Raw genomic sequence first — 23,057 nt, 5'->3', positions numbered from 1 at the left:
GCATCTAATGGCAGTGGCACATCTAACATCCACGCACAAAAACTTTTAGACTGGATATTGGGGAAAAATGTCAAAAGGAATTTCTTGCCATAGATCTTATCAAGAAAACCTGCAGTCATCTTTTTGGTAGTTCTTTACTTTCCATGGCAGCTCTGAAGATTTCTGATAAGTCTTCCAAACAGACCTTTGCTAATTCCAAGGAAACGCTCAAGAATCGCACGCATTTTTGCACAGAGGGCCAGATCCTATCTTTTCAGAGAAGCACAGGTTAGAATCAGCACTTCACTGGGGCTAAAACAGATTCTAAGGGAGTTCTGAAGATGTCTCACAAACAGCAGATGACTTTCTGCTCTGCGGAGTCTTTCCTTAAATACTTTTCATTAATCCAGATGTCTGAGAATTCACATCATTGAATACTCTCACCCGTAGAAAGGTTTCTTTGAAGAAAAGGCCATGGTACGTTAAGTACATCCATATACATATTCACAAAAACTTGATCCCTTTTAATTGCTCTTCCTCCTGACATCCCCTCTGTCCTTCCGAAGCGGTGGGTTCTCGGCTGAACAAGCAAGGGGCACCTGCTGACCCTGCAGCCTGCTCACACAGTCCCCACTGGTCCTGGAGGCTTCCGGGCGGGGTGCGACTGGGCTGGCCGCGGCCGGGGTCGGCGTCTGGGCAGCAGAACCCTGGGGGAGGCTGGTAGCTTGTGAGTGGGCGCCCCACTTCGGACATCTCGGGACGGGCTCGTTCGGCAAGGAGCGCAGACCCAGGCTGAACAGGGACTGATTCCCCTACACCTATATCTGCATCTGAACATGTATAAATCCGTGCTCGTCTACACCGGCACTCGGTGCATAATGGTCCCAGTCTAGACCACGCTCCGTGTATTCCTGCTCTCATCTAGACCGGGATCCATCTACACCGAGCTCCACCCGGACTCGCGATCGGTTCACGCGCTTCACGCCCGCCGCCTAGAGACGAAGACTGTGGTCAAGTTCGAAAGGGAAGTCCCGCCTCTCCTGCGGATTCCTATTGGCCTAACCTGGCACCGCCCCCTGCCGCAGCGGCGGCCGATTGGCTGCAGGAGGGAGGCCTTAGACGGCTTCGGTCCTGCGGCCCGCGGCTCTGAAGTAGGCGCGGACGCGGCGCCCGCCGAGGGGTGGCCTCCGCCATGAAGAGCCTCAAGTCCCGCCTGAGGAGGCAGGATGCACCGGGTCCCGTGTCGCCCGGCGCTGTCGCCGCCGGCGCGGTGAGTTCCTCGCTGCTTGCGTTACCTTTGATCGTCCGCCGGCCCTCAGCGCGTCCCGCCCCGCGGCCCCGCGAAGCCTCCCCTCAGGCAGAGCTACCGTGTCGCGGCGCTGGTCATGGACTCCGGCCCTGCCTCAGCTGGACTGGCCGGCGCGGGTGTCGGCCGCCGCTTAGGGGCTTCGCCGCGGGGGCCTCGTCATAGCTGGGGTGGGGGCGTCACACCTGGGGTGGGGGGCGTCACGCCTGGGATAGGGGACTTCATTCTGGGGTGGGGGGCGCGCACCTGGAATGGGGGACGTCACACCTGGGGTAGGGGGCGCGCACCTGGGGTGAGGGACTTCACACCTGGGGTCGGGGGCGCACACCTGGGATGAGGGACGTCACACCTGGGGTGGGGGGCGTCACATCTGGGATAGGGGAATGTCAATTCTGGGGTTGGGGGATGTGCACCTGCCATCCTACCTGCGTGCAGTGTGCAGGAACGTGCCCCTGGATCTGTTCCCGTCAGACTGTGCCTAGTCGCAACACCGCAGATGTTAAGCTTTGAATCTTCCTTAGGGGTATCGTACACAGAAAAAAATTATGAGGAATTAGATTTTCACTTCTCATTTCAAAAATTTCAGATGACCCGTTTGATTTCGTGTAGGAAAATACAAGCGTAAGTTCGTAGAAAAGCGATTCCCTCTGGTTGAGTTGTTTCAACTTTTTACTAACGCGGGTTGTGATTTCAGGTTTGTAATAGATAGGATTGTTTAGATTTGTTAACTGTGTTTTCCCCGGTTCAGTTGGTTTTCCCTAAGGATTTATGTCTCCCTTGGGTGGATGTTTGCAGACATTTCGAAAGTTACTGAAAAAATGAAATTTTAAGTTTATTTTGGTGCAGAGAAGTTTGGACATTAGTTTTTTTCTTGATATACATGTACATGAACTTTGTTCTTCATTCAGATATCTTAATTAGTGTCCTGTTTCCCGACTGTAATTGTTACTAGTGTTGTCAGTATGCCACTTTGCATTTTATACATTTGGAACATCTACTTCTTCTCTGAGCTTAACTCTGTGGCTATCACTGTGTTGAGCTTGCTATTATAAAATACCAGCATGAAGTAGAGAAGGATACACAGAATTATAACCAGAGCCTGTTTACTTCCAAGACATTACCAGCTCTTAGTTTTAACTTAAGTATTGGGGTAAGACAGATTTACAGAGAGAAGGAGAGACAGAGAGAAAGATCTTCCAACAGCTGATTCACCCCCCAAGTGGTCACAAAGGCCAGAGATGAGTTGAACCGAAGCTAGGAGCCAGGAACTTTTTCCAGGTCTCCCACGCGGGTGCAGGGTCTCAAGGCTTTGGGCTGTCCTCGACTGCTTTCCCAGGCCACAAGCAGGGAGCTGGATGGGAAGTAAAGCGGCTGGGACATGAACCCATGCCCATTTGGGATCCTCGTGGTTATAAGGGGAGGATTTAGCCACTAGATCATTATATTGGGCTCTTCATTAAGGATTTTAATGAAAATATTGTGATTAATAAGGTGAAATGAAGCTAAGCATTGATAGAATGACGTGAACAAGAAATAGATCCTGCTGTTCTACAGTGTACTGTTTTGGTCACATGTGTAGTGTTAAGATTCTTTTCTTCTTTGGATCCTAGAAAATAAACTTTTATGTATTTTATTTTTTGGCTTTGAATTGAATGCTATAGCTTATGGCTCGATGTTTGGAGGGAATATAAATACTTATAACTGTTAATGACAGAATGTCTCACCCTGTCCCTCCGCCACATGGACCCTCTGCTCAGAAACTTCTGGGGTTGATCATTTGTTTACTCGCGCCTTCAAATTTGCTGTGTAGCAAATGTGGATGTAAATATTCATTCTCCAATCAAATAGTATCACACTGTCTTTACTGTTCCCTAGTTTTTCTTTTAAGGCTGTAGATAGCTGGACCCTTTCAGTGCTTTTACATTATTCACATCTTTTGTGGTAATACACAACACTTTGATGAGCAATCTTGTATTTATTTGGGTTGTGTGTGTGTGTGTGTGTGTGTGTGTACTTCCAAATGAACCTGCAAGATTGATCCTTTAAAAGTGGATTTGCTGGGTTAAAGGAGACATGCAATTGTGATTTTGGGACGCTGTTGTCAGATTGCCTGTCCTGTGTCATTGGACCAGTGTATGAGTTCATTTTTTTCCATGTTTTTTTTAAAAGCATGCTTCATTGTTTAATTTTTTTTCTTTCTTTAAGAGATAGAGTAAGAGAGAGATAAAAGAGTGCTTGTATCTGCTGGTTCATTCTCCCTACTTGACAGCTTGGTCAGGCTGAGGATGGGAACGAGGAGTTCAATCCAGGCCTGTCGGGAGACTGGCCATTCCCACGGCCTCCTGGTGTCTGCGTTGTGGGCAGCTGGACCAGGGCTGTCAGGAGACTGGCCATCGCCCTGTCCTGCTGGCATCTGCATTGTGGGCAGCTGGACCAGAACTGTCAGGAGACTTCCCATCGCCACTGCCTCCTGGTGTGTGTTGTGGTCAACTGGACCAGGCCTATCAGGACATGTTTGAGCCATCACCACTGCCTCCTGGCGTCTGTGTTGTGGGCAGCTGGACCAGGGCTGTCAGAAGACTGGCCATGGCCATGGCCTCCTGGCGTCGGCGTTGTGGGAAGTGGAGTTAGGAGCCAGAGCTAGGACTGAGTGGGTAGAACATCACCTCAACCGGGATCTTAGCCACTTGGCTAAATGCCAGATAGCTTCAGATGTCATCTTTGCAAGCCTGATAAGTAAGCTGTGGTATCTCGGGTTGCTTTGGATTTGTAGTTTCCTTGCTGGAGTAAAGTTGAACATCTTCTATTTTTATGAGCCTTTTACCTCTTGTAGACAACTTTTCATTTTTCTATTGAGCTGTTGAGTTTTTCAGTTTGTAACTTTATGTAAGGCAAATTAGCCATTTTAGTATTAGTTGTTAGTATTTTTTAGTTGGTTATTTATGACTTTCTTAGAATAGTATTTGCTATGCAAAAAGTAGCTTCTTGTTCTTCAATTTATAATCTTTTGTTAGCTGCTGTTGTATCTTGGTCTTATATTAAACATTAAGAACAACAGTAATAGTCCTTGCAGTGCCCTCTGGTTTTTTGTTTGGTTTGTAGTACATTTAAGTCCTTGATGCAAGTGGGATTTATTTTGGTGCAAGGTTAGATTATCCAACTTCGGTTTTCTATCTCTATTTCCTGCTTGGCTGCCCAAACTGAAGTATCCATTTAATTATTGTGGTAATGATCCCAATTTGTTCTTACAACTTTGATTTAAAATGTTTATTTCATAGTTTTCTTTGGATATTTGAATCCATTACCTGAAATGCGTTGGCAGTCAGCTAAGGTTTGTGTTTTGTTAACATTTATGACATAATTTATGATGTATTGTATCTTTTAAAAATTTATTTATTTTTTATTATAAAGATTTAATTATTTTTATTGCAAAGTCAGATATACAGGGAGGGGGAGAGACAGAAAAATCTTCCGTCTGATGATTCACTCCCCAAGTGAGTGCAGTGGCTGGTGCTATGCCAATCCGAAGCCAGGAGCCAAGAGCTTCTTCCGGGTCTCCCACACGGGTGCAGGGTCCCAAGTCTTTGGGCTGTCCTTGACTTCATTCCCAGGCCACAAGCAGGGAGCTGGATGGGAAGTGGAGCTGCCAGGATCAGAACCAGCGCCCATCTGGGATCCTGTACACATAATCTGCTAGGTCGGATATAGTGGTTAGTCATCTAATGTCCCCTTCAGAAATTGGAAGTTCAACTTAATAAGCAAAAAGAAATGCAATAGAAAGTTTTACTTCATGATTAAAAGGTATAGCTGCCTGCAAGATATGATAATTCTAAAGAACTAATCCTCAAATGTGTTTAACCCACCGTTCTTTTTTTTTTTTTTTTAAGATTTATTGTATTGTCAACTGTATGCACAATTAGAAGGGCTTGCTCCATTTTCACACGATTTAAGTTGAGGGACTACCATTCCAGAACTAGTAAAAAGGCTACAAACAAATTCTGTTAGCCGACCTCTTGGCAGGTGCTCCAAGTTCACTTTTCCCTGTGCCCAGGTTCTTGACTGTCAAGGTCATCTCTGACCTGGCAGGTTTTGCAGTGGTTATTTCTGCTGCCTTTTCTTTAGACTGCTGTTAGGATGGGGCAGTGTTGGTTTTTTTTATCAGTTAAGTATGTTCTTAAGCATTTCTCTAATGCCTCAGCACCCTGACGAAACACTGATGTTTTTGTTGATGGAGTTACAAATACAGGGATAGAAAATAATGTTCCCAAGCTTCTTTTGAGTCCCGCTGAGATCGTTGGTTTGGGATGTGCAGCAAGTGTAAAAGTAGAAACATGATTTTGTTGTCCTTGTGGTTGTGAGAATGAGGCAGAGATTTGTGTATAAAAAAGATGTTTAGGTTATTATTATTGTAACATTGACTTTCGGGTAATGTGGCTAACCAGTATCGCAGATGTTAGAGTTCCCTTTAAACTCATGATGCCTAATTGAGCACTGTTTATTCATTTTCATGAAGGTCCCAACCTTTAATTATAATGCTTGCCTTGATTAAAGCTTTACTCAGACCGCTTCCTGTGGTTGTTCCTGAATTGTGTTTTCTGAGGTTCCTGAAGGAGAATCACAGTGAAGAAGGCTTTTTTTTTTTTCCTTGCTGCTTTTACTTAAGGTCTGCCCAGACCAGACCAGACCAGACCATCATGCTTCTTTGGGTTGCTGAGTTTTATGAAAATAGCAGAGCAAAGTTGCTCTAGTAGGCGTTTTGGTTCATTATGAGTTGTAAAGCTTTAAGTGATGAGTAGTTAAGAATTTTAATTACTTCTTTTAATAAGGCTGCAGAAATGATTGTGTATGTTTATTTCTTGCGCTTCAGATTGGCAGTTTAGTTCAGAAATCAGTTCGGGAACTGGACCTTACTGAACACTTACCATATTTAATTTGGAGACCATTCATGGTAAACACAAGATAGGCTCGAGTATGGATTAATAATTAGGTCGTCTTTGCATTTGTGAGTAATTCCAAAGCTGAGAGCAGAAAATGGGCGCTATGTGCCTGGAATCCCTTGTAACGCCAGGATACAAGGAGGCCATCAAAGATCTGTATTCTGCAGGGAGCCCCCAAAGGCTGTCACTGGGGTGAGGATGGCGCCATTTGGTCATTAACAAGGAGTTCATAGTGAAAGCTAAAGAAAATAAAAATCACTTCCAGTTTTGGAGGATGCTGGAGAGATAATAGATGCATTCTTTGGAGAGCTAGAAAAGGGGAAAGAATAAGCATTGATTGAATTTATCCTGTCTGTACTGTAGCTGAGGGTAACTGTTGGTAAGAGGAAGTTTCTGTTGTATTTTATCAATGTGGAAAGATGAATTTTAGGATAATGGATGGAGGATAGCATGTATTCTACCCTAACTAGTGATTTAGACATTTAGAAATACTTTTGAAATGGAATAAAGTATGGAATTAATTGAAATGGTGTCAGGCATGTGGAATTGTGGGGGTTGTGAGCTGTGATTTGTGTAGCTGAAACAGGATTCGTGATGCATTGATCATTGTTGCTGGGTGCTTTGTGATGCTTTCCTTACATGATTTAATTTAGTGGATGCCCTAAGGTTTCTGTAATAAGTGAGGTACAGTCATAGGCTTCCAGAATATTCGAGGACCCAGACATAAGAAAATGACAGTATTTCAGTGGAAGAATGGTAGAGGTCTCTGTCAGTTGCTGTGGGAACACAAATGGTTAGGGTGACTTTATGGGGAAGGTTAAAAGATGAAGCTTGGTGCTGGGCCAGAAAGAGAATTTGAGTGGCTTTTTTGGCTTTGCAGGCAAAAGCAGAGCTGAATGTAGTGGTGTGGAGCTGCAGAGATGTGGAGCTGAGGTGTAGACGTGAGCTGTGCTTCTCAGGTGGCTGGCGGAGTTGGAGTCTATACTGGACTGCCAGGGATTTTAGGCAGTTATGCCAGGAGCCAGAGGACTGCAGGCTAGGGGCAATCATCGTGGGAGGCTGGAACTAAAACTGTACATTTCTTTTTATTTATTTTATTTTTCTTAAAGATTTATTTATTTTTATTGGAAAGACGGATATATAGAGAGGAGAGACAGAGAGGAAGATCTTCCGTCCGATGATTCACTCCCCGAGTGAGTGCAACGGCTGGAGCTGAGCCAATTCGAAGCCAGGCGTCAGGCACTCTTCCGGGTCTCCCACATGGGTGCAGGGTCCCAAGGATTTGGGCCATCCTCGACTGCTTTCCCAGGTCACAAGCAGGGAGCTGGATGGCAAGTGGAGCTGCCGGGCTCAATTTTGTATTTTCTTTAGTGATTGCATTTACTATTACCATTTCATTAATGGATGCTGGTATTGAAAACATAATTATCGGGCCCGGTGGCATGGCCTAGCAGCTAAAGTCCTTGCCTTGAACACCCTGGGATCCCATATGGGCGCCGGTTCTAGTCCCGGCAGCTCCACTTGCCATCCAGCTCCCTGCTTGTGACCTGGGAAAGCAGTCGAGGACGGCCCAAATCCTTGGGACCCTGCACCCGTGTGGGAGACCTGGAGGAAGTTCCTGACTCCTGGCTTCGGATCGGCGCACACTGGCTCATTGCGGCTCACTTGGGGAGTGAATCATCGGAAGGAAGATCTTCCTCTCTGTCTCTCCTCCTCTCTGTACATCTGACTTTGTAATAAAATAAATCAATATTTAAAAAAAAAAACAACAAAAAAAGATAATTATCAACCTGATAGGAAAAGATCATTGCTTTATTGTGTATTTTTAGTTCTAAAGAGGGGGAGTTTACTCGTATTTCCTCATGTTTTTCGCTGTTTTTTTTTTTTTTTTTTTCAGTTACTAATTCTCATTCCTTAATTATCTTCTGATGCTTTATTCATGTTCTCACAACTTCATTTTTACTACTTAACTGGTTATACTTTTGTTCTTTTTTTTGTTTTTTAGTAGTATAACTGGTTATACTTTTAAGAACAGTGTGTCTCTCCCAGTAGTTGTTTTCTTGTCACTTTCTCTTTAATTTCTCGGAGTAGTTATTTTTAGCTTGTGTGTGTTCAAGTTTCTGGTAGTTAGCGTGTTGAGGTTCTTGGCCGTTTCATATTCATTACAGGGTGTCGGTAAGCAGTATGATCGATATTATATGTTGTTTGATATTAATCATGTCAAATTTTTCTTCAGTGTCTACTTTTATATTTGTGACTACCCCCACTATACCATCTTGCCATCCTTGGATTTAGCATCAGTTGTTTAGGGTCTGTAAGGGTGAAGTAAGAATCCAGTGGAACTAGCAGTGGGTTGGTTTGCTCCCTGGAGGGTTGTGCGAATGTGTGTGTATGTGTGAAAGGGTCCGTGTTGTGGGGTGGGTGTGAATGCCGTGGTTTTGATATTGCCCTTATTGGTAAGTTGTCACAGTTGGACAGGAGCTCTTCTAGTAGAGGGTTCCCTTCTACATATACAGATGTTTTCCCCCGTCTCTTGGTGAAAGGTCGTCTTTCCAGCGTGTGAGATTTTCTGAGAGCTTGAGAGAGTGCACAGAAGTCATGCTTTCTAAACCAAGGAAGCGCCTGCGACTGTTGCTGTGTTTGGTGTTGTGGTTCATGGCTTGCTTGTTGGCAGAGCCACCTTCTCTGAGAATGGGTCTCCTCAGGCAGGCTTGTGGGTGTGGCTCTAAGAGAGCAGGTGTTCCAGCTGCAAACAAGAGGAATAAGCTTACCTACAAGGTCTTTTTGATACACGATGTGTTTTTTCCATGACTCATGTCTTGATACATTTTCGAAGAAATGTAATTTTATATTTTAAAATAGCATGACATATAAATGCGTTTGTTGCAGTGAATATACACGTATTTGAGCACAACAGAGTGCTTTCCAAGCCTTAGAGAAGACCAGGTGTAGGCCAAGGAATGCCGTGTGTGGCTCTGACTGCATTCCTGGGTGAGTGTAGGGGCAGGGAATGTGCCGCCGCCCCAGGGCCAGCTCTGCAGTGAGGGGACTGGGGATCAAGTTTTGCTGCTCCTGGACCAGGCTTGGACCTTTGGCAACTTCCTTGTTTCTTTCTTTGGAAAATGAGAAGTTTTTTCTTTTTCTTTTCTTTTTTTTTTAGCTGTATTTATCTTATGAAAATGTGACATATGATGGGGGCTTGCTTGTTACACAGTTAGCTCAGTGGATGTTGGTTCCTGTTGTTAGCAACTGAATCTTTTACCAGAGGGCACAGTCTTGTCCTTTATAGCATGGTGGACTGCCTTCTTGCAGGTTTTTTTTTTCTTTCCAGTTCATACAAGTGCATGTAGATTTTGATTATATAGTTTAGGTCTATCTGGCCTCTTGCCCCGAAGAGGGAAGGTGAAATCTGTGCTTTTCAGTTGTGAAAAAAAATTTTTTTCAAGGGCTTTGGTTGTCCTGAGCTGACCACTGGGGCAGTGAGGAAATAAAGATGATAAGAGGCTCATAATTTTGTGGGGGCAGCTGAAAATATAGATAATACGAATTTCAGGTTCAGAATGCTTAATTTAAAACTTGGAAACCCATACGATCCCAGATGCGAGTACCAGTGCCACAGCATGTGTATGTTGCCACATCTCACCTTGGGTGCATGTCACATTCAAAGTGCAGGTGTACTCAGGTAGGTGTAAAGTCATCTTCTGGCTATGTGTGTGCAAGACCTACGCGATGCTGGTGGACTTGTTGTTTAGACTCGGGTCCCATCTCCTAGATATCTCACAGAAACCTTTGTTGTCCCAGGTATTTCCTAAAGGCCTGCTTAGGCCATAGCCAGTGCTGTGATGAAGGAACGCATCAGGTGTTAGTGCTTTTGGGCAGAGGATGGGGAAGTCAGTGACTTTTTTTAAAGAAAAATTTCTTTTGAAAGAAACTAATTCTTTTAAAGTGAACCTTTCAGTGGCTAATTAGTACATTTATAATTGTTCTCTAATCAGCATCTTATCTAGTTTCAAATCATTTTCCTCACCCAAAAGGATTCCCTGTACCCATTAAGCAGTTGCTTCACGTTTTTCCTGCTCCTGGTTCCTGGCAACATCCGTTGGCAGGTGACTTTCTTATTTAGGTTAAGTGGATGGGACAGATCCAGGGAAGGGAACAGCAAGAAAGAAGGCATAGAACAGAGGAATAGGGAGTTGGGGGATGGGATATTGGGTGTTAACTCAGGTTTGTGTGTTCTCAGCAACAGTAGGGGGGTTGGATTGGAAATAGGAAGGTGAGGAAGTTGAGGGTAAATTTTGGAGTTGCTTAAAATAGGTCAACTTTGAGAGTGCTGGACTCTGGGCCTGGTGCAGTAACCTAGCAGCTAAAGTTCTTGCCTTGCGCACCCTGGGATCCCATATGGGTGCCGGTTCTAATCCTGGGAGCCGTGCTTCCCATCCAGCTTCCTGCCTGTGGCCTGGGAAAGCAGTCAAGGGTGGCCTAAAACCTTGGGACCCTGCACCCACATGGGAGATCCGAAGGAGGCTCCGGGCTCCTGGCTTCGGATTGGGTGCAGCTCTGGCCATTGCAGTCACTTGGGGAATGAATCAGTAGAAGATTTCCTCCCTGTCTCTTCTTTCAGTATATCTGGTTTTTCCAATAAAAACCAATAAACATTTAAAGAAAAAAGAGCGCTGAACTCTGGCTTAGCGGTGCAGAGGTGAGCATGTCCATTGACGAAGGGAGGTGCAGGTGGATTGCTGTGGTATTGTTCAGGACAGATTAGAGGTCTGTCAAGTCCATAGGTAGGTAGGAGAGTTATGGAGTTGCTGTACGTAGCATAGGCAGAGCTAGTGAGGGCCTGAATTCATTGGCTGCTACAAGGGCTAGAGAGAAGGGACTGACTTATACAACAGTGGCCCCGAGACCCAGAGAAGTTGTGAACCACCAAGGTTACACAGTTAACAGCGGTTGGAGCTGCTGCCTTCTGTCTTGTGTAAGTCCCATTAAATCTATGTTTGCACTGCACAGTCCTTGAGGGGCAGTAATTATGTTCTAAAGAGAGAACATGATTCTTCTGTATGTCAGCAACTCAATAGAAAAGTAAGATGCAAGGACATTTTTACAGCTGTATAACTTGTTCTTTTTTTTGAAAGATTATTTTGATTGGAAAGGCAGATCAGATTTATGGAGAGAAGGAGAAACAGCAAGATCTTCCATCTGCTGATTCACTGCCCAGATGGCTGCAATTGCCACAGGGGCTGCAGCTGAGCCAATCTGAAGCCAGGAGCTTCTTCCTGGTCATGCACACTGATGCAGGGTTCCAAAGACTTGAGCGATCCTCCACTATTTCCCCAATCCATAAGCAGGGATCTGGATGGGAAGTGGAACAGTCGGGGCACGAATTGGTACCCATATGGGATCCTGGTGCCTGCAAGGTGAGGATTTGGCTATTGAGCCATTACGCTGGGTCCAACCATGTAATTTTTTAATGGGAGAAATGGAAATCCTCTCCCTCCCTTTTTTTTCTTGATTTATGTGTTTATTTGAAAGTCAGTGTTAAACAGAGAGAGGAGACAGGAAGAGTGAGAAACTTCCATCCATTGGTTCTGTCCACAAATGGCTGCCATGGCCAAGGCTGTGCCAGGCTGAAGCCAGGAGCTTCTACTGGGTTTCTCATTAGGGAGCAGGTCCCAGGCACTTGAACCATCTTTCACTGTGTTTTCGGACGTGTTAGCAGGGAAGTGGATCAAAACTGGAGGAGCTGGAACTTGAACCGGCACCCATGTAAGATGCCATCCTCACAGGCGATGGCTTTACTCTCTACCTCTGTACCTCTGTACCCTCCGTCTCCATGTTAAAGATGTTCAATTTCATAAATAAGATTGTCATATGTAATAGAACTTTTAAGGTAGCATTTACGAAAATCTAAGAGCTTTATTTCATTTGGAAATTTACTTCCTAGAGCATGCAAACTTAGGCCCAAGAGATTTTTTTTTTCCTGCAAGTGTTAGATGTGAAAAACTTGTGTGTAGCTTTTGTCATCCTAATTGCCAACTCTGTCCGCTATATCAGCAATAAGTTGGTTTCACAAACTTGTAGATTCTCAAGTAAAACCTTTTGTTTTTGTGGGCGGGCTGGATGGTGCAGCTGCCAATCACAAGGGTGAAAAGAGGTTTCGATGTGGCGGTATGGAAGCTGCAGTTGCAAAGCTGGGTGAGGAGTTGCTTGTCCGTGGCCTTTAAACTAAAGGAAGGAAGGACTTGGTCTACTCGGAATCTTGTCCTGACTGACCAGAGCCTTTTCATACGCTCTAAGGAGATAAGAGCAGGCAGTGCGCTGCTTGCTTAGATTTAATTGCATTCTTGCTGCGGAACAATTTTGATATTCTGGGAAAGGGTGAGACAGGAAAGAGGAAGGAAGTGCACTTCAGACTCACTGTAAACACTGCTGGGTGTGGCGATCTGTGAGCACACCTAAGGCAAAAGAAATGTCTCTTTGAATGCAGTGCAGTTAGCCTGTAGTCTTTGCGTTGTTGGTTTTAATGGGGTGAGAAACTCAGCTGCTCTTGGAGTGCTCAGAGTTGAAGCTGTTCCCTAGAGCGCACCACAGGAATGGAAGGAATTTCCCAACATTGTGACGGTGACACCCTGTTCTCCGGGCATTTCTTCAAGAAACTGATTTATTCAAATTCTCACACCTAATCATGAATATATATTAAAAATTGAGTGCGCCTGAGCCTGGCATGGTAGCCTAGTGGCTAAAGTCCTTGCCTTGCGTACTCTGGGATCCCATATTGACACTGGTTCTGTCCCGGCTGCTTCATTTCCCATCCAGCTCCCTGTCTGTGGCCTGGGAAAGCAGTAGATAGATGGCCCAAAGCATAGGGACCCTGCACCCACATGGGAGACTCTGAAGAAGCTCCTGGCTCCTGGCTTTGGATCACTCAGCTCTGGTTGTTGTGGCCATTTGGAGTGAACCAGCTGCCAGAAGATCTTTCTGTCACTCCTTTTCTCTGTAAATCTGACTTTCCAATAATAAAAAAAAAATAAATGGATACATTTTTTTTTTTAAGTTGAATGCTCCTAATCCAAAAAGTTTGAGCCAAGACTTTCCAGATTCAGAACATTTTGGGTTTCTGATTTTCAGAACAGAATGCTCTGCTGGTAGAGTCTGAGGTCTGAAAGCGTTTGGATAAGGGAACCTCAAGCAATGAATGCTGTGTCTCAGTGTCCCTGGTGTAATGTAGGTAAATAGTGCTTGCAAAGGGATTCCTGGGACATCATTTCTGTTGCAAATGTGAATTCATGGCTGAACAGTCACAACCCAGTTTTAAACGTAACCCCAACTTTTTAAAGGACAGGTCTTTGGAAGCTTTCTGGAATGTCCTCATTTCCTCCTCAGTTTCAGAACCTTGGTGACAGCCTCTCTGTCCTGCTCTTTTTTTTTTTTTAATGATTTATTTTTCTTGGAAAGGCAGATTAAAAAAAAAATTATTTATTTTTTTTTATTGCGAAGTCAGATATACAGAGAGGAGGAGAGACAGAGAGGAAGATCTTCCGTCCAATGGTTCACTCCCCAAGTGGCCGCAACGGCTGGAGCTGAGCCAATCTGAAGCCAGGATCCAGGAGCTAGGAGCTTCTTCCAGGTCTCCTGTGTGGGTACAGGGTCCCAAGGCTTTGGGCCGTCCTCAACTGCTTTCCCAGGCCACAAGCAGGGAGCTGGATGGGATGCGGGGATGCTGGGATTAGAACTGGTGCCCCTATGGGATGCCAGGCGTGCAAGGCGAGAAATTCAACCACTACGCTATCACGCCAGGCCTTGGAAAGGCAGATTTTACAGAAAGAAAGATCTTCTGTCTGCTGGTTCACTTGCTAAAGTTTCAGTGGCTAGAGCTGAGCTGAGTGTTTTTAAAAGTTGGTCTTTCCTTCCCAACATTAAAGGAAAGGACTGGGCTGGGAGGACTGTTCCAGTCCTGTCAGTTTCTGTTTGGCACTATCAGTGCTGCTTATGGCTTTCTCGGGTAGCCTCAGATGTTTTCCATCTTGTCAAAGTTTGGACTAGGCATTTTGTGAGAGGAGACCCAGTCTCCTGTCGTCAGTGAAAGATCAGCAACCACAAAGCTTTCCGATGGGCTGCTTGCTTCTGTGAAGGCAGACTCAGAAATGGATTTCTGTGTCTCCTGCCTTGCGTCTGGATGGCCAGTCCCAGCATTCCTGGAGCTGTCCCTGCTCCTCCTGTTCATGCACAAGGGCTTTACTTGTCACCCAGTGTCCTGTTTTTTCGGTTAAATGACAGTGTAGGACAAGTATATTGAGTTTGGTCACAGCCCCTTCACCTGGCAGAGATGTGGGGTGCCGGGCCCTTTTGGAGGGCTCAAGCACACTGTAAAAGTGAAGGATCCCTCTTTAGGCTGGATAGATGAGGGTTGCCTGAAGCTGCCAGCTGCATCCTTTCCTGCCACGGGCACTGAGTGTTCACTGCGACAGTTGAAATGACCAGGCTTTTTTCCATTACTGACTGTTGCCTTTTACTCAGGACCCAGGATGGGTAAGGCTTCTTGATCAGAGGAATGCGGACTAAGGGTGCTGTGGCCTAACCCAGCTGGCCCATCCCCAGACCTGGCTCTCTGGTGAACTGGTGGGTGCTGTGACCTAGCCCAGCCTGTGCAGATGGGTGCTGTAACCATGCCCAGCCTTGGCTGCCCATGATTCCGGTTCTTGCTTTTACCAGTGGGAGCTGCAGCCTGGCAGGGGGGAGTCCCCGGAGTTCCCCTATCAGACCCATTCCTGGCTCCTGGTCTTAGTGTGTACTGGTGGGTGCTTTGACCCAGCCTGGCCTGGCCTGCCCACAGTCTCAGCTCTCACCAGGGACAGCCTCACACCCTCGCCTTGCTCATGTGCATGCCAGCAGGTGCTGAGGCCTGAACCAGCCTGGCCTATCTCTGGACTGGCCTGGCTTGGCTTGGCTGGACCCCAGCCTCGGTTCTCTTGATCCCCAGAGGAAGCTGTGGCCTAGTAGGAGAGTTTCCCAAGTTCCCCTGCCAAATCTGCTCCCAGCCCTGGGTCTCACGTAGACAATGGGGGCAGCAACCCTACTTAGTATGGTCTGCTTGTTGTCACAGCCATTGCATGTGCTGACAGGTGCTGTGGCCTGGCCCTGCCCATCCCCAGCTGGGGGAGTGTCAGGTGGGTTCCTGTCAGGCGAGTTCTGTGATTCAGCCTGGATTGGTCCATCACCACCCCTACTCTGCATAAACTGGCATGTGTTGCAGTTCCAGAGGCAAGCCCACAATTCCCCTGAAGAATCTTCCCCTGACCTCATTCTCTTGCATTCTTTTTTCTTTTTCTAGATTTATTTATTTTATTATTATTATTATTTTTTAAAGATTTTATTGTTACTGAAAAGCCGGATATACAGAGAGGAGGAGAGACAGAGAGGAAGATCTTCCATCCGATGATTCACTCCCCAAGTGAGCCGCAACGGGCCGGTACGCGCCAATCCGATGCCGGGACCCAGGAACCTCTTCTGGGTCTCCCACGCGGGTGCAGGGTCCCAATGCATTGGGCTGTCCTCGACTGCTTTCCCAGGCCACAAGCAGGGAGCTGGATGGGAAGTGGAGCTGCCGGGATTAGAACCGGCGCCCATATGGGATCCCGGGGCTTTCAAGGCGAGGACTTTAGCCGCTAGGCCACGCCGCCGGGCCCGATTTATTTATTTTTAATTGCAAAGTCATATATATACATATATGAGAGAGAGAGGAGAGACAGAGAAATATCTTCCGCTCGATGATTCACTCGCCAAATGACTGCTACAGCTGGTACTGTGCCAATCTGAAGTCAGGAGTCAGAAGCTCTTCCGGGTCTCCCACATGGGTGCAGGGTCCCAAGGTTTTGGGCCTTCCTTGACTGCTTTCCCAGGCCACAAGCAGAGAGCTGGATGGGAAGCGGGGATTAGAACCGGCGCCTAAATGGGATCCCAGAACGTTCAAGGCGAGGACTTTAGCCACTAGGCCATGGCACTGGGCCCATCTGTTGCATTCTTATGGGTGTTTTGACTTGGCTTGGTGTGGCCTTCCCCCTGCTCCAACATTCACTGGCAGGGTACCATGAATACTAACTGGTCTGAGAAGAGTCGAAAAGTGAAATACTGGGAGTATTATTTTACATTTACGTGACCACATGTTATCTGAAGCTGTCAGATGTAGAACTACTCTGATTTTGGTGCTTGTTGATTTCATTAATCAGCCACTTGGTAGGTGCCTCTGTGCCGCCTGTGTGCGGGTAGGTAGTGGTTCTAGAATACATTCCATCCCTTCAGTGAAATAGCATATGTAGACGGGACACTGTTCCCATACACCACTCCGTCACTTCAGTGAGATAGCTTACGTAGACACTGTTCCCACAAGTGCAAGAGGGAATCCGTGAAATGCTTCACCGTAATAATCAGGTGACCGGAAGAAGAGTATAAGAAGAGTATCAGCTTCCCGGTGGGGCCAGACAGCGAGGAGCCTCAGGGACCATGAAGACTTTGTTCTTGAGAGAAGTGATAGGTTATCAAGGGAGTGTCAGTACACTACATTAGCCTTCCAGTCTATTGGCATTCAGTGTCCATGTAAGTCATGCTTTTTAAAAAAGGTTTATGTATTTATGTATCTGTTTATTTATTTACTGGGAAGAAACAGTGACAGAGAGGGAGAAGCAGAGATGGGGGAAATCTTCATCTTCTGTTCGCTTCCCAAATGTCCTGCAGAGCTGGGACTAGTGCAGGCTGAAGCCAGGGGTCATGAACTTCATCAGGCTCTCCCACGTGGCTGTCAGGAACTCAGTACCATCACTGCTTGCTTCTCAGGTGCGTGACTAGGCAAGCCAGCTGGAAACAGAGAACTTGGGCCCAGGTGCTCTGGGCATCCCAGGGGGTGGCACCCCACTGTGCCACAGAGCCTGCCTCAGAGTCCTTCTTTGTGCTATAAACCACAGGCAAGTGGCTTGATTGTGGTGGCAGTCGTACTTAACTACAATTGTTTTGCTATCTTTTATTCCTTCTGTTAATAATTGGGACCGTATCTAAAGCAAATATTTTACAATTAATGAGGTAGTTGTTAGTTTCATTTTACAGCTGAGAAGCTGACACTTGGAGAGATTAAGAAATTTAACCAGTGTTAGCAGATACATAGTCTTGGAAACATAGTTTAGGACTGTGTCATTGCTGGGTAGTAGGCATTCACTCAAAAATTCTTTCTCATTTTCCCAAATGTGCTTGCTACTGTGGCTTGAAAACTAAATTATAGAAAAAACACCCCACTCACTTAGTTGCCACTAGAGGGAGCCAAAAAGATTAATATTTTGATGACCTTTCTAATTCTCCAAGTCAGAAATATTTATCCATAAGCAGTTCTGAAGAACTCAAGTTAGCAATATCCCATTAGCTGAAATATCTGTATAATATATTATTGTTTTGAATTAAACATTTAAAGTATATCTAGGTGTTGAAGGGTAAGAAAGACATGCAGTAAACCATACTGTTAGATAATGACCACCGACTACCTGCCCGCTGGTGGAATAATATCAACCGGTTATCCATAGTTGTAACAGAAGCTGTATTGGAAAATCCGCTCCTGGGCCCCCTTTGTGCAGAGCGGAAGGAAGATGGAGGCGAAAAGGGCAGCTGAGATACAGGTCCAGAAGTTTTATATTCCTCTAGACACTTCGGTTGGCAAAGGGGCTGTCTGTGCCGCCTCAGTTATGTAAGGAATGTCCATTCAGGTGTGCCATTGGTTGGCTGGAATCCCGCCAGGCCGGTGACGTCACTGGCTGCTGTGGCCCCTCCTGTTTTGGGCTGAAGCCTGGGAGACTTGCCGGGTCTGGAACAGATCCAGCCTCCAGTTCCCTGTGTAGACATCACATACAATTGCTGATGGAAAGTTAGATTTACAGAGAGAAGGAGAGAGGGACAGAAAGATCTCCCATCTGCTGGTTCACTCCCCAAGTGGCCTCAACAGCCAGAGCTGAGCCAACCCAACGCCCAGAGCCAGGATCTTCTTCCAGGTCTCTATAATGCAGGTGCAGGGTCCCAAGGCTTTGGGGCTGTCCTCGACTGCTTTCCCAGGCCACAGGCAGGGAGCTAGAAGGGAAGTGGAGCAATTGGGATACGAACCTGTGCCCATGTTGGATCCTGGTGGAAGCAAGGCGAGGACTTTAGCCACTAAGCCACTGCACCAAGCCCTCGGATACATTTTGATGGTTGCTCTGTTAGGTTGTCTTTTCCTTGCCTTCTTTTCCTCATTTTTTATTGACTATTAATTTTTTGTAGTATAAGCATATTATTAAATAATAAATTAATGCCTCTATCTTATTAAGAATTAGAACGCTGTTGAATGGTTTTTGTTAATGTTTAAAGTGTCTAAACTGGGGGCTGGTGCTATGGCTCAACTGGCTAATCCTCCACCTGCAAGTGCCAGCATCCCATGTGGGTTTTTTTTTTGTGTCCTGGCTGCTCCACTTCCAATTCATCTGCCTGCTTGTAGGAAAGTAGTGGAGAATAGCCCAAAGCTGCTGGGGTCCGCGCAGTGGATGTGGGGGACAGGAAGGTGTGAAGAGTATTGCAGGCAGGGCCGCAAGGAATTTCCTGCTGCATGGCAGGACCCAGGGGATGTCTCTACAGCCACCTGAAAGCAGCTCCACCTTCCTTTGCATGGACACCAGACCACCCTGTGGAAGAATTCTGTAATCCATTCAGGCATTGTTTGCTGCTGTGGAGTTGGCTTTTTACTATCAATGTAAGTTTAATGTCAGTAATACTAGTCTTGCAAAATGGCCTTTTATTGTTCAGGCTGTCCCCATTGACCTTATGCTAATCAAGGGGCCTGTGTTTAGGCTTTGATTCTTTCCTTGACCTTTAGGTTCTCCTTTTCTTTGTGATACATTTCTTCCCGTCACTGATTCAAGATTGAGTTGCAGAATAAGAATTATAGTAGGAACTTCTATTGAGTTTTTAGGTGAAACAAAGGGCAGAATTATTCTTGGATACACCCACTTGACCATGACGGCAAAAGTCTGAGCCAGAGCTTGTGAGGATTTCTGTATAAATAAAGGGGACTGTTAGTTATTTTAGAAAGTTAAAGTTCTAGTTCTTACGATATTATGCACAGCTACTTCCCGCAGCCTGGTTCTTTACCATGGGCCGAAAACACCAGCCAATGAGGTATCTTGGGAGGTTGATTGCAGCGGGAAAGGAGATCAGTGGGGGTGGGAAGCGAAGGAAAGAGGGGGAAGCCGGGAAAAGAGAGAGAGTTGCACCAGGGGCCTTTTGGTCACTCAGGTGAGCCTGCAAGGTGTGGGGGCGGGGATTGGGAGGGATTGAGGGTAGGCCCCAGGGGATTGGTACTTGAAGCTGTCACAGGTGATTGCCTAAGAATGATTGGTAAGTGGGCAGAGTTGGGGATGGGGCTGGGAGATTGGGGGTGGGATTCTCAGGTGGATGGCTGGACTGGCGCGGAATTTAGTGAGCTGTGAGGAAGAGGAAATGGCTCAGCGTCCAGGGTGGGATATTCAAATAACTACTTACAGGGACAGCTTTCTTGCATTTGTCCATTATGATCATGAAATCGTAGTGGTCCGTTTCTTTTCTGTATGCCTAATCCACACACGCTTCTCCAGTTCTGAACTCAGCTGGAGCTGGACTCCAGCACAAAGCCTTGGGAGCCTGCGCTCATGTGGGAGACCTGAAAGAACTCCCGGCTTTGGATGGGCTCAATTTCGGCTGTTATGGCCTTTTGGTGAGTAAATGAACAGGTGGAAAATCTGTCTCTCCTTTTCCCGGCAAATCTGCCTTTCTAATAAAAGATAAATTAATCTTTAAAAAATTGTCTAAACTGCGTAATCTATCATTTTAATGCATTATTTGCCTGGTAAATCTATCGCATTGATAAAATGGAAATTTAGCTATTATCTGACTTTTGGATTCTGAGCTATAATACTCAAATTATTAAGGAGAGATAATAGATGTATTGTCTTAGTTGGTATATCAATACAAGTTTAATTTTTATTATGAATAATGTATTTATTTAATAGGATTGAGACTTAATGTGAGTTCAAGGTGCTACCTTTTCCTTGCCTCCATCTTTTGCAGTTGGTGAATCGTTACAGGGTGTGAGCGAGGTCACACCCGATATGTTTAAAGCTTATTAAGGAGTCTTTATTAAGCAAGCTTGGTGCTAATAGAGCATACTAGAAATAACAAATCACAGGTTCATATGGCAATCCAACCAAACATAATCCAAAGAGGAACAAATGGTCATTACCCTGAAGTCCATCCGTTAAGCTGAAGACCTATGTCCCAGCTTCCCCAGCAATATAAGTTATCCTAAGAGACGTGCAACGAATAAGTTTGAGCACACTTCCAAAGCTGCAGACATTCTCCTTTCCCTGGCTTCTCTGCCCACATTCCACTACTTCTAGGCCTCACCCCTCCTGGAACTCCTGATAGCACACAAACCAGAAATAATATCGCTGTATCCATTGTCCCACCTAAGCAGTACACATGGACCATGCTCAGGGGATTACCTGTCCTGGGTCAGCCAAGAGTTGAGGTGCCAGAGTAATGGAAGCACCTGGCCAGAAAGAGAGCCCTGCTTCATGGGACCCTTTAAAGGGGCTTGTGAGGAGAGTGGTAACAGTACAATACTGTCCCCTCTCAGATGATAGGTGAGTCACAGGTGGGCACTAGCGAATACCTAAGTGTGGTGGGCGAGTGCCTGAGGATGGAATCAACATTCCATTGCTGTCAGGACCCACCTGCAGGACAGAGGGTGGGAGACACAGCCACATTTCATTTGCCCACTGTCAATGGGTGCTGGCTATCACTGGCTGCACCCTGTAACATTATGATACAAAAGCAAGTAGCCACCTGTATGGAGTAAACACTGAATAATCTGTCCCCTTTTTTTGACATTGTGGTATACAAAAAAATTTAGTGTTAGTCTTAGTTTTGAATTTTTAAAAAAAACAGTTATTGAATGGTAGAGTTAGGGGGAAATTGTTCTTCAATCTGCTGGTTCGCTCTCCAAATGGCTTGCAGCAGCCAGAGCTGTGCTGATCCGAAAGCAGAAGCCAGAAGCTTTAGTGGAGTCTCCCAAATGGGTACAGGAGCCCAAGGCTTTGAGCCATCCTCCACTGCTTTCCCAATCCCTAAGCAGGAAGCTCAGTGGGAAGTGGAGCAGCCAGGACTAGAACCAGTACCGAGATCGGATCCCGGCACTGCAGGTGGAGGATTAGTCTGATCAGCCACTGTGCAGGCCCTAACTCCCCACACTAATGTTAGAATGCACATTAGGCTTTGGGCTGCCTTCATTCTCACGCTGAATAAATAGCCTTGACCTGGATCTGTCATTTGCATAATGGTGAGCAGAGCTCAGGGCTGGTTGAGACTTTTGTTAACCTCTTAAAACTGCTGCTGTAGGGCACAGTGTGGTGGCCTAGCCCCTGAAGTCCTTTCCTTGAATGTGCTGGGATTCCATGTGTGTGCCAGTTCTAATCCTGGCAGCCCCGCTTCCCATCCAGCTTCCTGCTTGTGGCCTGGGAAAGCCGTCAAGGATGGCCCAAAGCCTTGGGACCCTGTACCCACGTGGGAGACCCGGAAAGAAGCTCCTGGCTCCTGACTTAGGATCAGCTCAGCTCCAGCCATTGCCGTTACTTGGGGAGTGAATCGACGGACGGAAGATCTTCCTCTCTGTCTCTCCTCCTTGTTGGGGTCTGTGCAGTGGATGTGCAGGACAGGATGGTGTGAAGAGTATTGTTCCATTGTAGGCAGGGCCGCAAGGAACTTCCTGCAGGGCCAGGGTGGATGCCTCTACAACCACCTGAATGCAGCTCTACCTTCCTTTGCATGGATACTGGACCACCCTGCGGAAGAATTCTAATCCATCCATTTGCTACTGTGAGGCTGGCTTTTTACACAATGTGAGCTTGGAGGTTAATGTCAATAATAATGTCTTACAAAAGGGCCTTCTATTATCTGTACTGTCTTGGCTGTCCCCATTGACCTTATGCTAATCAAGGGACCTATATTTAGGGTTTCATTCTTTCCTTAATCTTTAGGTTCTCCTTTTCTTTGTGATACAAGATTAAGTTGTAGAATAAGAATTGTAGTAGGAACTTCTATTGTTTTTAGGTAAAGCAAATGGCAGAATTATCCTTAGAAACACCCACTTGACCATGAGCCAGAGTTTGACTGTTTCTGCATAAATAAAGCGGACAGCTTTCCCGCATTGTCCATTATGATCAAGGAATCCTAGTGGTCCGTCTCTTTCTTCTTTGCGCCTCATCCACGCACCCTTCGCGAGTTCTGAACTCAGCTGGAGCTGGACTCCAGCACCTCCTCTCTGTATATCTGCCTTTCCAATAAAAATAAATAGATCTTTTAAAAAAGCATAGTGTTGTCACTGCCAGGGGTGCAGATCACTGAGGCTGAGGGACAGATGTTCTTTCCAGAAGGTTCTTAGGCAGTCTTAAATCCATGGGAGCTGACAAATAAGCCTCTTCCAGGGACAGTGTGGAGAATCCTTGGTGTGACTAGACTCTCAGCCTGTCCCCTTGGTCACATTCATGACCTTTTCCTCCCCTCTGCATACAGCAGCAACTCCCCTTCCTCAAGGAACAGGCCTCCAAGGTTCTTCAGTTACAATAGTCTGTAAGTCTAAACCTCACTGGAATGTCTGCAGGTTTGCTGTTTGTGGATTCCTTTTGTTTTTGCTGGGAGATAGAAGTGAACTGGCAGTTATCCCCGCCCTGCCTCTCTCCAGTGGGGAGTGGTGGGACAGGGGTAGGATAACCACAATGATGATTCGTTAAAAGAGG

General features: G+C 46.1%; 1 protein-coding gene across 4 annotated transcripts in view; it reads left to right on the top strand.

Moving 5' to 3' along the window:
• The first annotated feature begins 362 nt into the window (after nt 1-362).
• The window catches only part of UACA (uveal autoantigen with coiled-coil domains and ankyrin repeats), a 98,545-nt gene continuing 75,850 nt past the window's right edge, over nt 363-23,057 (top strand). Inside the window, exon 1 of one of the 4 annotated variants that reach the window (XM_058665427.1) lies at nt 363-1,249. In XM_058665427.1, the coding sequence (XP_058521410.1) occupies nt 1,206-1,249 (44 nt within the window). In that variant the 5' untranslated portion in view covers nt 363-1,205. The remainder of the gene's footprint in view (nt 1,250-23,057) is intronic. The other 3 variants (XM_058665426.1, XM_058665424.1, XM_058665428.1) reach the window with 3 other exon arrangements.

The sequence above is a fragment of the Ochotona princeps genome, chromosome 6, assembly GCF_030435755.1.
Source record: "Ochotona princeps isolate mOchPri1 chromosome 6, mOchPri1.hap1, whole genome shotgun sequence".
Taxonomy (NCBI): domain Eukaryota; kingdom Metazoa; phylum Chordata; class Mammalia; order Lagomorpha; family Ochotonidae; genus Ochotona; species Ochotona princeps.
The sequence above is the reverse complement of the archived record's forward strand: the minus strand, read 5'-3'. Positions and strand labels throughout refer to the sequence as shown.